This window comes from Aptenodytes patagonicus, chromosome 1 (genome assembly GCF_965638725.1).
Source record: "Aptenodytes patagonicus chromosome 1, bAptPat1.pri.cur, whole genome shotgun sequence".
NCBI classification, from domain to species: Eukaryota; Metazoa; Chordata; class Aves; order Sphenisciformes; family Spheniscidae; genus Aptenodytes; species Aptenodytes patagonicus.
In genome coordinates this window covers 158940809-158955496 of record NC_134949.1, presented here as the reverse complement: position 1 = coordinate 158955496, position 14688 = coordinate 158940809, and the positions used below count along the sequence as shown (strand labels likewise).

Here is a 14688-nt window from a genome sequence, read left to right as displayed (position 1 = left end):
AGTGGTGAAAGTAGCCTCTGTTAGTACACTCTTGTTTTAAAGATTAGGGTTAGGGCAACAGAAGTGCTGAGTATTAAGGAGAAGACACTGAGAGTGTGTTTTCATTGCTAGGAAGGAACAACTCTGAACTGAAAAAGCACAAAAAAAAAGGCAACTATGCCTTAGGATACCAGGGGCACTACGTAGGGAGCAGAGGAGATGCAGGGCCAGCCTGCTCTAGAGATGGCTCACGACGAGCAGTGAGGATACAAGCCCCTCTGCCCTGCATGGCTATGGGAACAGGCATCACATCCCAGAACCGGGGCATTGAAGCAACGCAGAGGTAATCTTAGAGTCACCCCTGCACCGTCAGAATTACTTCAGGTTCTGCGTGTCTGAAAGTGAACACTCAAAATGGAAAACTAAGGCCGAAGCAGCTTGCGAAAACCACACCAGGCAGAAGCACTGATGTTGATGTCTCCATTACAGATCCATGCACCCTTCTGCAGCACCCACCCCTTCTCTGTTCCCGCAGAGCATTACGATTTGGAAGCACATGGGAATTTGAACTTGCAAAGCAAGGGTGGGGGAAATCACTTGCTGAGGCACCGCAGAGAGCTAGTAAGGGCCTCATCAGATGGAAGGTTCCTTCCTGAAAATGGGCAAAGCTATTCTTAGTTTTCCATTTATCTCTTCCTTCTGAATGCGCCTGGCAGTTGCACTGCCCTTTTGCCTCCCGTGGACTTCACGCTGTTGCATGCACACTTGGCTGCTCGTAACACAGCCCAAATTAGGAATAAAATCTTTGGCTTCTGAAATAAGGCTATAATGAACACCCAGAGAAAATTTCAGATAAGTTCTATTTTTCAACTCTGCAAAACAGAACATGCAATAAGGAATTTAGCTTTCATTTAATTTGTTAATTGCACATGATCCTTTTCATGTGGTACTTCCAGCCACTATGAGCTTTCTGGGCAGAGGCACACTGGTATCTACCTCTACTCCCCCCAAAAGAGACAATTATTTGTAAAATATCATACTTGAAGATCTTAAACACAGCCAAAATACAACTCCATTAAGATGGATAAGTATTCACTTATACATATTCACAATAGGAAAAAAAACAAGTAGAGCTGGCAAAAAACTTTTGGTAAATGTTAAATCAGATAAAAACGCAGCTTTGGTGTCCTCTCATTAGTGTACACATGACTGCTTTCAGATGGGGAGAATCCAGAAAAAAAAGGAATGGGGAGGCAGGACAGAGAAAAGGCTTCTTCGTGTTGGTGGCAACACGCTGTTGTTTCAGCTCAACTGCATTTGAAACCCTCCATGAGAACATGAAAGCATGCCTTCAGCAAACGTGGCTCCACCTGCCTCCTCCGCCTGAGGGGATGCAAACCAACTGCTCTCCACTGCCCAGGAGATGGCTCTTGGGATACACAGGCACTGTTGTCTTTTATGAATAAAGGAACCGGCGAACGGAGCATAGGGTGAGACTGCTCTGTCACCACAAGCCCTTCAGCATTTTAAGTTAAAAGAAGAAGTACTTCACCCATGAGTGAGCGATGCATCTGCCATTCAAAGACACTCAGCAGAGAAATGCTCTTGATTCCAAGTTCGCCCATCCAAAGGAGGCAGAGCCATATCCTGGAAAAGTAGGGTTGATACCAAGCGGGTGTCAGACTTCTGTCAGAGCTGCATCTTTGCCACTACTGAAGTGAAGGGTTTCACTCTGGCAACAGGATCATTCCTTTAGGAACGATACTAATTACAGAACACATTCATTGAGATCCAGGAAAAAAATAGAGAGGTTTTACTCAACTCTTTAATAGCGGGGATGAATCATTTTCATACCGCTTTACACCACCATCTTAAAGGAAAAATATCCCTTTAACACCACAGCATGGACTGCTTTCTTCTTTACCCTCTTGACAGAAAGCCTGTGTCATGACATGAAGCCTATAGGGTTTGCCTAACAACAAATAGAGTATTTCACTGCTTGTAAAAGAGGCACAAGAAAACACACATGGGAATTTGTCAAATCCACGCACCAACAAGAGGAAGTATCCCAATAATTATAATCAATCAAAATTTGAACGCCCTTAAACTTCCCCAGGTCTTTCTCATTAAGAGGTGAACATTGTACCCACTTGTCTGAAATACGGAATTTTCTGCCTGTGGTTGTAGCGGTAGCTGCAGTTGCAGACCCCTCTGTCAACAGTTTATAACAAAAAAAGCCCATTTAAGAGGTGTGTCATCCTCACCTAATTCTACCCAACATACTGTACATAATGCAAAGGTCAGAAAACATGTTTTGTTGAATGTTTTTTTAAAAAGAGTTCTCACGGCTGTAAAACCTTACACTTTTACCCTTTCAGAAGGGAAAAACACACGTCTTTTGGTGTGCCAGATGCTGGTCGGCATCAGCTGAGGGAAGCTACTGGTGCCGACACTTGAAAGGAAAAGAACCACTTGCCGTGGTTCAAGTATCAGCATCAGCAGTTGCGCTGTTATAGGAGAAGGAAGAGAGACCCGTGTGATACCAAAGCAGCCAGTGGTTGGTGAAACCACCGGAGAGGGATGCCAGCTGGGAGAGTACAGAGGACAACTTATTTATTTTGATTTAAACTTTCAGAAGAGAATTAAGGACAGTTGAATACATACCTCTGAAGGTCTTTGCACAGACTTCTGAGCGTGCTGCTTCTCCTACAGAGCTCAGAGCCTAGGACTGAGCAAGGCTTTCCCTGCAATTACACCTCTCATTGCCAGTACAAACTAATGACACAAATTGCAGAGAGCTTGGTCGCTAGCAGGTACGTGTAGTGGATGCACCACTGCAGCTAAACACAGTGAGCTTCTTAAAAGCTTAAAGGTGGCACAGATGAGCAAAACAGATATTTATTACAACTGCTCAACAATTAATGAGTTACATCCTTACTCTCTTCTGACTGATGGAATAATAATGCAAGAATCCAATAAATTAACCAGAAAACAAAAAAAACCCACCAGCCTTCGCAAGGCTTCCAAAGCAGAAAGCTGACAAAAACCATACAGACATCTCACATGACTGACTTCAATCCTTTATGTTGACAGTCCATTTATTCCTTTTTCCATTGCCACAAAATTTACACACGTACAGCTTACTCAGCAGCAAATCTCTCAGGTGCATTGAATGAGCAGATGCCTGCAGGTTTGCTCTCCTTGGCATGACATCCATGATAAATTACATTTAAATTTAGAATTGGCAAGTACAAATCCTATGGCTCAGTTTCAAACACTCTAGGATGTAAAACCAAACAACTTGGCACCAAGTTTAAAAATACATACAGCATATCTAGGAACTAATACCGTATGCACTGAACAACTTGAAGACATCTGTACCATTTATGATTATAAATTGATCAGCCTAGGGGTTACCACTGTACCAGCTTACCTAAAAAGCGAGTCTGAGTGCCCTGTAAAGCGGAACTTTGGACAGCAGCAAATTATTAAAATACGTAAGGAACTCATAATTTGAAAGCAGTTTAGTTGCATTTATTTTTACGATTGTTCAAGTGTGAAGGTGTTACTCTATGCTATCATTTATGGGAATGTAAAATGCGTATGTGGTTTCAAAATGGTAGAAGACTAGGAAGAACAAAAGAAAAAGCATATTATGCCTAGGAAGCTGACTGATAAGGAGCAATTCCTGTCTTGAGAGTATTTTGCCCAGAGTATTTTGCCCAGTCTTCCTCTGTTGGAAGGTGTCTTCCATAAAGGATCCTCACAGGAATGAGGCTTAAGAGTAAGTGAATAAGTGTGTACATATAGAAACTGAATACTGTGCTAAGCACCTTCCTTCTTCCTCAGGTTAACAAGGCAAAAAACCTCAACCCACATGCATTTTTTATGCTCTATTTATTTTAAAAGGGAAAAGGTTAATCAGATTGATTTGAGGGACTTCTCAGCATGAACAAATGTTTTGCAAGCTCTAGCACTATGAAACTATTCAGTTACATCACATACCAATAGATTAAACTACTTCTGGTTAGTTATATTATAGCTATGCATTTTAAGTGGCAACTGTGTGAACAACAGGCATTCCACCACTTTTGGCTCGATAAATGCCCTTGATGTTACGAGAAGTTACACATCCTCCAAAGCCTACAGGACAGATACAGAAACGGCTTGTTCCGGGAAGGAAGAGTAGGTAAATCAAATGCATTAGAAAGAGCGTAATACTGTTTTTAAATCTCCATCGACTTCTGTAGAATACCTGGACAAGCGCCCTTCTAAAAAGATGTAGTCAGAAAGTAATAATTTGGCTTAATATTACTCCCTAACTCTACGCAGGAGAGAGAGAGGCAGCTGAAGGCTGGGACACTGACATCTAGTGGCTGCCGTGCAAGGTCTAACATTTAACAAATCCTGCTTAGGGTAAAAAGACTACTAATATAAATCACTCATGGGGCATTTGTAACTTGCCTGCTATATTCTTATTAACAGAAAACTTGCTATTTTTTTCAATTTTGTCCTAACCCTGCTTTTTAAATATCATGGACAACTGAAATTCTCTCAAGCGGAAGAATGAAGGTAATCTTTCTGTACGCAGCACGTACATTTGTTCCTGTAGGCTGCACTGACATAAATGAAAGCTGACTGCTTATATGAAACTCTAAATATTAGAGTTTAAGAGAATATTGTAAGCTTTTATACCCTCACAACTACAAAATAAAATAGTATGCTGTCATGCAATACTTAAATGATCTGATGTGATCCAAACAGATATAAATTATATAACTTAATACACTATTTTCTCCAAAATTCTTGCGTCTATTCAGCTCTGATTACAGAAAATATGTTGATCGTAGCTGTACATACTCCTTAGCAACTCTTTGTTTTATCGAATTTTTACACTGGTTATGACAAACTCATTTTGATGAGGTAGCATTTAAGAGAGCCCTGTGTGAAGACGTGTTGAATAGTTTCTGGTAAAACTCTTTTGTGCTTAGACATTGGAAGACACTTGAGAAAGAGGAGACTGACCTCTGTACACTTTATAATCGATAGCTGGTGAAAGGGAACAAACAAATGATTGAACAAATTCACATTTGGTGAAAACTAGTCCAATTCCACTAGCCTTGAGATCAATGATACTGCATTAATTTACTCTTTTTTTTCCCCTTAAATAGATGTTACTGAATGCACAATACATCCAGAGGCATAAATGCTCATCATCATTAATGTAATGTCTCCTTACCCCTAACTATTTCTCCAAAGTGGAAGCCAACTAGTTAAGTCTTCGGGCTTATTCACATTTATTTTCTGTGAGAAGTGCCAGGAATTGCATTTATAACTACGCTGCATTTAGCTAGAAATTACCGTATGTTTCAGGCTACAAATAAAACTAAAAGTTATATTCCACCAGTTCATGATTTAAAATAAAGTAAATAAAACACATAATTGAAGACTAACTGAATTACGATAATCAAACAGGAATTATAAAAGCATCTTTGGTTGTTTAATGCGAACTTTAAAATGGTTAATAAAAAAAGCTGGAGTTGCAACATGGCATAGAGCAGCAGCCCTTCCTCAGCAACGCTACTGTTACATGTCCAAGCACTTCAATAATGAGGAAGTTAATCTCACTGGGAGAAAACAAAAGGCTGGATGTAATCAATCTATACATCTAAGACTTAAAAATACAAATTTAAAATTTTGGCAACAAGTAAAAAAAAGCATAAGTTTTTTTGTTTTGTTACAATTCTGTATTAGGACAGATCCACGGAGCTAACTTTTATAAAAATACAACATACTGCATAAGTTTTATTTAGGGATTTAATTTATATACCACAAATACTGCTTTTAATATAAGTACAATATAATACAGTTTTATTTATGTAACTGCTGGTGTTCACTTTGGATCACGAACTGAATTGCATGCTGTGCTGTCAAAACTGTAATAAAATGGCCTCTAGTTAAACTTCTCCGAAGTATAAAATCATGCAAAAATCTACATCCTATATGATACAACCAGTACAATAATTGAAGCCAATAGCCTACAAACAGCCTGGACTATCTTCTGAGTTTGTTCTTGAAGTGTCCACAAGTCAGCCATCATTTTCTTTAGGCAGAAAGGAAGAATTTCAGTTTTGTCTGCAGAATGTCATCACGACCACTGAAACCAGCAACAATGCGCAGTTATCAGTCAACAAATCTTCATTACCTAATGCAGTTCAGAGCGCACTTTTAGTCCATATTGACAAGCCTGGGGTTAGGAAGTTTTATGTTTTCCTCCTGTGACTACTGGTCGTGCATATTCCACAAAATCATCTATAAGAACAGGCCACGCTCCTAAAGAGAAGTCAAGCAATTCAGAAATTAATGTATCATTATTAGCAACAAATGGGTGTAGTCTCTAAATACAAAGGATCAGAAGCTCACTTTGACATTTCTGGCCTAGTCTGGCTTTAACACACGATACGATAAACACTTGGAAAAAAGCGCCTAACTAATAAATTAAACATTTGAATCTCTTCTTACAGCAATAGTTCTTAGTACAAACAAAACATATTTAAAGCATAATCCACGCTACAAAGTTTATAAACATTAGTTGATAGCAAAACCATGGCATTCCTATTAGAGCCATTCATAACTTAGGAAGTATTTCTGTACACAGTCATTCCAAAATAGGATTTGCAGGATTAGTAACAGAGTGTAAATTGCTTTTAGGTTCGTAAAAAAAATGCTCACGTAGACATTCTTGCAAATAGAAGAATGATGTATTTCCTTGCAGTTAGCAGCACTTTTGTACAAAAAGTACAGTTTCACTGAGACTCTTGCAGCATAACAGGTTCAAATAGCATGCGCTATATCATGGTGTGACAGTATCTTTACTTTTATTTACATACTACAGCAAACTAGTTAACCTTCTTATCTTTACTGTTTTGGCAACAAGTATGACTATATTTGCAGCTAAACCTCTAAGGGTAAACAAATTAAGACAGAAGGTAGCAGCATGTTCTGTCATTTGTTTATAGCAATATTTTAATTCTGCAGTACCAATTTTTAAAGAGATTCAAGTACTGCTTACCTTCTTCATCATAGTTGGACATATCATCTGCAATCATATTTCCAAAGTCTAACAAAAGATTCCAAGTATCTTTTGGAATTGATCTTTTATGATGTTCCTATAAAGGAGGAAAAATGGTACTGTTCAATCCAAACTATTTTCAAATTCCACAGTAGTATTTTGATATACTGACACATACAGAAATACATGTTTTACAAGTATTTCTTCTTCTTCTCTCTCTCTCTTTTGTTTTTTTTAAATGAAGCTCAGAGCTTCCAAAGAAAGCTACAAAATAAATTACAACTGAAGGCGGCAAAAAAGTATAAGTCGTCTTTGATAGTCATTTATTTCTTCCATTCTGCTTTTAGGGCATGTGTTCCTAACTTGTTATGGAAAAGAATAAACCAAATGCACTTTATACTTCTACTTAATGGCATCCATTCCAGGTTTTGAAACTGTGCAGCCACAGGTTAGCATTCTGCCACTTCAACTTGAGGCCTTTTTTCCTTATCCCTTTTTACTCACACTTACCCAGTCTCTCTTTCAACCTGTTGGTTACAGTTGCACCTTCGCTCTTCCCACTTACTCCCAGACTACCTTCCGGATCCGTCATCTCGGCCTCTCTTCAGCTGTTCTCTCCTTCACCATAATGCACTACCTGCATTCGCTCCACTTCTGTCCAGTCTCCTTTTTCCCAGTCTGCCCTATTCTCCACTACCACCTCTTGTCCGATTTCAAGTACGCTCTTTCTGCATCACCCCATTCACAAGTCCTAGTTGCCACCCTGGCCAGTTTGAGCAGCACTCTAAAAACTTCAGTCCCAATCAGCGTTCTCTCAGCTTTTAAAATAAACACTCCCAAGAAGAGAGAGTGTGTGGGGAAACACAACTACTAAGCAGTTGTGAGCTGTAGGATCAAGTCAGACCATTCACATCTCCCTTCATCTGGTGATACTGCTGTGTTACCTGAAGATAGCAGGGGTGAGTAATAGGGAATTAAATTTCAACACCTAGTTCTGGTTTGCAGAGAAAAGTTGCAACTGCACGAAAAGACTTAATCGGTGAAGGGTTGGGTTTTTTTGTGGTTTTGGTTTTGTGTTGTGGGTTTTTTTGTTTAGTTGGTTGGTTTTTTTTTTTTTAAGCAGTAATACTCTGAAGTATTGAGAAGAACAAACTGCATTTCAAAAATCTGGAACTTGATCAAAATGAAGTTGATGTCCAACACAACAGCAAACATGTCCTTTCACTCAAGCCAAATGTCGTATCTTGACTGCAAAAAATATGACAAGCAAACATAACTTCTGGAAAAGGTTCCTTAAAACAAACAAAACACAAACAAAAAAAACCCCTCATCCTAAAGAGTCCTAAGTTGCTTCTTTCTTAGGTTGAATTTTTTTAATCTAAACACTTCTTCTAAAGTAAACATTCAGGTTAAATATTTGTAGCAAAGCAAGACACTTTATACCAGATCATCTAGATTATTTCTTGAAGTAGGTATTTGCAGAACTGTCTGTTGCAACAAACTTGAACACATAGCCAAGTGGGAAAAAAACATTAGGACATTTCTTCAGTTACTTCTATAGATCGGAATTTGGATGTGTTAAGTGTATTAAGGCAGTTAAAATGCGAAATGTTTTCACAAGTTCTCTTGATGAAACTGGTACATTATTCAGTGAATAAGTATACTGTCCAAAAATTTAGAAAAAAACTTCAGAAAATATTGCAAAAAAGTATACACTTTCCCTATTAAGCATTGGTGATTATGAGACAAAATGCAGAAAGACTTCTTAATTCTCCTGAACTACAGATAAAAAGATAAATTGAAAAAAAAAAAAATCAAGATAAATTATACATTATGTAACATTATATAAGGTATTTTCTTTGCAAGTACATAGAAATGCAAATGTAGAAACATGGATGAATGAATCAGGTCTTTAATAAGAATATTTTGCAATTTCTGAAGTTTAATTTATGCATCTTTACCTCACTGCCCACAGAATTGCAGTGGTAATAGAAAACTGTCAAGATCAGTTCACAACTATTATCTAAACACTGAGTCAAAATAATTACTCAGACAAGAACTTTCGCTTAAAAAGAAAAGTCTCTCAGGTTAAGTCAGTCATAACAGAATTGATAGTTAAAAAAGACTGAGTTTATGCACTAATACTACAAAAGGCAGAGCATGGTAAAATACATGGTTGACAATAATCACAGCTGTCTTGAGAATAAAGACAACGTAGGTTCAATCTACAATCATGGCTTCATTTCATGCAGAAGCCTTCATAAGTAGGAGGATACAGGATCAAGGAAGCAGAATGCTCTATTGCTTTGCTACATCTTTTTGCGTTCTTTGCAATTAGAAAATTATATAGAGAAGATTTAATTTGGCTTGATTTAAGACTATTTTATATCAGTTTTCAAAAAGGAAAAAGTTCAAAGGAAGTATTCAGACGTCCTGTCTTTTTCTCTATTGTAAGCACACAGCCTACAAGCCAGACTACTGTGGACTAAGATAGTCAGGAAGGAATACAGTACGTACTTACCAACAAAAATTTATTCCAAAGATCTAGAAATTTAAACCTTCCTGACAAGACTAAATTCCAATATGCAATTGCCATTTCTAGATCTGCAACAGACAAAACAACATGTAAATATTACAGCACATTGTATGCAATAAAACTCTTATGGTTAAACAATTTATGCTACATCCAGTATATTATGATACAAATGAATAACATTCTTTTAAAATCACCACAAAAATTATAAGGAACTGTTTTCTACTCTCACTGACCCGAAAGGCAGAAGACAAGCAGTAATGGTATAAATTGTATATTGAATACTGCAGTCATAAAGACTAAAATCTTTTTGTCACCATCCAGCAGTGCCGGATTAAAGCTACTTTCAATCTACAGAAACAGAACAAAATAGCTATCAATAACTCTGTCTACAAATCAAAAAAAAAAAAAAAAAAAAAAAATACACAAACACAGCAAATATTGATAGAAACCCAAACATTTAAGTCTGCAGGTGCCAATTCCTGTTAATTTATTGCATTTTAGACATACTTGACTTTAAAGGGAATTTAAGGACACGAGGGGATTAAAAAAAAGATTTGTCTGGTACATGATAATTCTACAGCACCCCTTACAGCAATAATTCTCTTCTTCTGGAATCGTTTAGCCGACAAACACCTACACCCAATACTGAAAACATAAGTCCAAGAAAGCAGCCCTTATTCTGCACCATGACCATTGATCTGAGAGCAGAGCTCAGCTCGTGCATACCAACAGGAGGATGCCGCACTGCCACACATTCAAGCGGAAAAGTAGGAGCAATATTAGATGCGGCACAAGGGTAGAAAGGATGTTTTCTTGAAGGCCTGTTTTCATTCTCAGCAATTCACAATAGCTAACGGCTTCTGTGCTTGGTCCCACAGGTAACAGCACTAAATGTATGCACACTGCTGTGCAACCACAAAATAAAGCACAGCCTTTCTTAAACTACAAGAAGATTTCAGTTTGTGCTTTCAGTGTAAAGTAAATATAAACAAAATATGAAACTTAATAGAAAGTATTGTCATAGCAGATAAGATGGAAGCTTGACCTCTGCCTACAAGAAAGGAGCATGGTATTTTAAACTGTACATATCACATTACAAACCAAAGGACACCCTGTCACCTGAAATCAAGTTTCAAGTCTGAAAGAGATGTTCCAGATTTTAACATAGCCAGTTCCCTAGAGTCTGTATCATAGAGGGCTGGGGCCCAGACAAAGTGCAATAGTTAAGTTGTAGAGAAATGCAGTATCCTTGTACCTAGCTACCAGCCAGCCAGGGCTGCCGGTGTTTGTTTACTATGATCGGAGTGCTTTTCAGTACAGTACTTGCTTTATGCCCTAATAAAGTTCCTTCAGTCCTTCCTGTCTTTGCCACCATGCTCACTTTTCACAGAAAATAAGTAGAAGAGAATAGTTGATAGCATTTACTTGCTGTTTAGATATGCAGATTAATTATTCATATCTGTTATCCCAAATGAAAAGCAAAAGAAATGGGAAGGGAGAAACTTGAATAATCTTAAGGGTTTCTAAACTTCACGGTGAAGTGACTGGCTTTGATCCCATTCACTCAGGCTTCATTACGAAGACTCAACCTTTCCAAGCCAACCTTGCAAATCTATCACGTGACAACATTAAGCAAAATGCACTTTGAAGAAAAAACACTTTAATAGCAGAAGAGTTGTTATACTTCTGATGAAATATTCCCTGGAAAAAGGCAGAAGGTACAGGCAAGCAAACAAAGATGGTGAAAGGTGCCACAAAAAAGTTAAAAGGGAAAGAAGAGGCCACACTTCCTTGGTTTATTTGGGTATGTGTCAAATTTACTATTAAGTTAAGGTGAACTTGATTATTGCAAAACTGTATTTAACACAATGCATGTGAAAGACTATCTTAATTAAATTGATACTTGAGGGGTACATTACATGTGTGTGCACATCGATTCTCCTGCGCAAAGATACAGGAATTATTTCCTATAATGTACAACAAAAGCTTATCCTGCTGAGGATGCCGCTCTGTAGTGGCCGAAACCAGTCCACGCTGGAGCTGCTCTCCCCATTAAGCACACAGAGGGAAGTCCTGATCTTGGTTAAAATTAGCTCAAAGGAAAAAAAAATTAAGAAAGTAAATCTTCCTCACCTGGTTCACTGCGATCACACAAACTCATGAACTAACACAAGAGATATTTGAACAAAAGGACTAGATGGGACTATCACTTTTGGTAGCGGTATCAGTTTATGCAATCTTAAAGTATTTGAGAAAACTAGGCCTTCAGGGGTGCTACATTCTCAGGGGATACGGCTACGCTTTTGTTTGAAGACAATTCCCTACCTAGATTGAAAAATTTAGCACTGAAGGACAGAAAAGAGCATTTTTCTGCTTTAAAGGGAAGACCTAATTACAAAGAGTTCCAGTTCTACATTAGGATGCTGATAGTAGTATCAATAAACGGTAATGCTGTGGAGTTTGTGTATCTGCTACAATTAGTGCAGCACTAAAAGATAAAAAAAAAAAAAAAAAAAAAAAAGGCCTTATGCCATGGGAGTTCTGCATCCCCACAAGAAGATGCTTTTGCAAGGCATGGATTTCTTAGGCAGTCTTAGGAATACCTATTTCAATGCTGCATAGATATGAAGGCACCATTACAAATAAAATAAAATCAAACTACAATTACAAAAATACACTGGTTTTGTGCCAAAAAATATGCTTCCCACATTATAGACTAATAATGCAAGTTTTATAAACAGGAAGGAAAAGACAGATGCATGAATCTCTGGAAACTAATGCCTAAGCAAGGACCAGTTTAGAAGAGACTTCATTGCAAACATCTATGTTCATAACCAAAACATAAAATTGCTAAATTGTTAATGTTTAAAGAACATCATAAAAATACCACATCATATACTGTACATTATACAACGGTTTGAGCTTTCCCTTCACCTCAAAATATTTTCAGCGTCAATATCTAGCGAGTGTTGTATGTCATGCAGCCCCTTCAGTATAATGGCTTTATAGTCCAAAGTTTTCACATACACTGAAACAAAGCTTCAATATCTAGATATTCAGCTTTCTGGATATCTAGCCTAGTTGTGGCTACATACAGCATCTATAAAGCCTTCTGTAGTAAAACCCCAACAACTGAGTCACCTAAAAGTGATAATCAATTACCATTACAAAATTATTAAAACTAAAATTACTAAAATAATTTTAAGAATATATACAATATTTAAGTAAAACAAGTTCAAGAAGGAGGAAAAGGTTAGTAAAACAATGTTTAAATGATTTTAAACATTATTTTGCTAAATAACATTTATTATAGTAAACATGTTTTAGTATATTTTAAAAGGAGTTCTTTACACTTTTGAATTAAACAATCAGCTTTTCACAATCAGAAGTGAAGCATTTGCATGCAGTATGATCTATTCTGAAACATTAAAGCCTCATTCTAAAATTGTTTTTAAAAAACCCTCAGCCTCTTCTACCCTGATTGAACAGAAAGCTTGAAGTGATAACAAATTAGCACAATTAATGCAGGAGAAATACATTATCAGTTAGACAGCCTGTGTCTACTTTCAAGATTTGATCAAATGCTTATCATCTTGCTAACAAAAAAAACCAAAACAAAAAACCATTACCAGATTCTTGCATGAATTAAAAAAAAAAATCAAATTAAGTTCCTCATCCCTTTGCTATGATTTTGGACAAGGACAATGAAGTCATTGCACACAAGTAATCAAGAAAGTGAGAAAACAGAAAGATAAATCAACAGATAGCAAGGAATTGGCTGGAGAGTAGGATTTATGAGGAACATGAAATGAAGTTCATTTAGACCTGCTGTGCCAAAACAGCACTCTGGGACTGCAGCACTTACTTGTCATCCTCTGCCAAATAGAGCTTTCCAGCTCTCAGACTGCTCTACCAACAGAGCTGTTCACGCAGTCATGTCTGAAGCTGTCAGAATATTAAAACTAATTCACCTAAATTACTGATATAACTTAAAAGAAAAAAAAGCTAAAGGCATTACATTGGCCTCCTAATGACATTTTAAAATCTTTAAGTTATTTATAAGAATACTTTAATATTAGCCACTGTTGCCCTCATAATCCCTAGTTAGCATATTAACTAGCTTCTGTACATTATGATGGTAGAGTCTATCATGTTTTAGAGCTTGGAAAAAAATAATTTATTTTAATTTCATCTTTTGAGATTAACAGATTGTCCCAGTATTGCCTTTTTCTTCCTTTATTGATGTTTAATCTTGTTACCAATATTGTAAAGCTTTGCTACTATATATGTCATCTCTAGGAGACTTTGGGCAGCTTATTATAAGTGTCAGTGCTCACCAATGTAAAACTCATTTAAAGAGTACTCTCTCAAACTACATGGGCAGCATTTTTTTTTCCCTCAAAATAACAGGATGCATCAGCCTTACCCAGCCCATCTACAGACACAAACCAACAAATTAGTAAAGAATGTAACAAAGCTTGTGGGAGGAAAAAGTTACTTTTATTAGACCAGTTAATAAGAGGCGGGGGAAGGTTTTGGAAAAGAAAATTTCAGAGCCAAGAGCCCCTTTGTTTGAGGCTTTCTCTCCCCAGTGCTTTAACCAAAACTTACTCTATAGCTTTGAAAACAAAAGAGTATCCAACAAACTCTCCTGTTCCCAACACTGCATAAAAAATTAATCTGAACAGGTGCAAGACAAATCTATTTTATCATTCAATCGCCTTGTAAAAATATATGTCATATAATTTGCCCTAAAGTATCATTTGCTTGATATTCTTTGATCTCTTTCTTCTTCTTTTCTCACTGTGATCACAGGCAAATATCATACTTCTGTAAAGCTAAAAAAACCCCGACATTGCACAAAATTATTTTGTTTCAATAAAATTCCTGGACGCTGTGCCGAAACTGGTGCAGATGTGGCAACAGTGAAAACTGGTGTCAACCTATCTCAACAATTGGATTATCACACTACCTCACCAACAAACGTCAAATGAATACTTGCAAGATTCAGTGAGTTACTTGATTCCTTGTTTCCTCATCTCTGAATGATTTTAAGAGTCTTCTTTGGCCTCCAAATTACTAAGAACATGGACACAAGAAT

The 14688-nt window shown here is 37.2% G+C and overlaps 1 protein-coding gene across 6 annotated transcripts in view; it reads right to left on the bottom strand.

The window, feature by feature from the left end:
• Window positions 1–3043: 3043 nt before the first annotated feature.
• The window catches only part of DCUN1D2 (defective in cullin neddylation 1 domain containing 2), a 29099-nt gene continuing 17454 nt past the window's right edge, over window positions 3044–14688 (bottom strand). For 5 of the 6 annotated variants that reach the window (XM_076360524.1, XM_076360535.1, XM_076360551.1 and 2 more), the window contains exons 5-7: window positions 9573–9655; window positions 7052–7148; window positions 3044–6312 (exon numbers count right to left, since the gene is read on the bottom strand). In XM_076360524.1, coding sequence (XP_076216639.1) covers window positions 6233–6312; window positions 7052–7148; window positions 9573–9655 — 260 coding nt within the window. In that variant the 3' untranslated portion in view covers window positions 3044–6232. The other variant, XM_076360560.1, reaches the window with a different exon arrangement.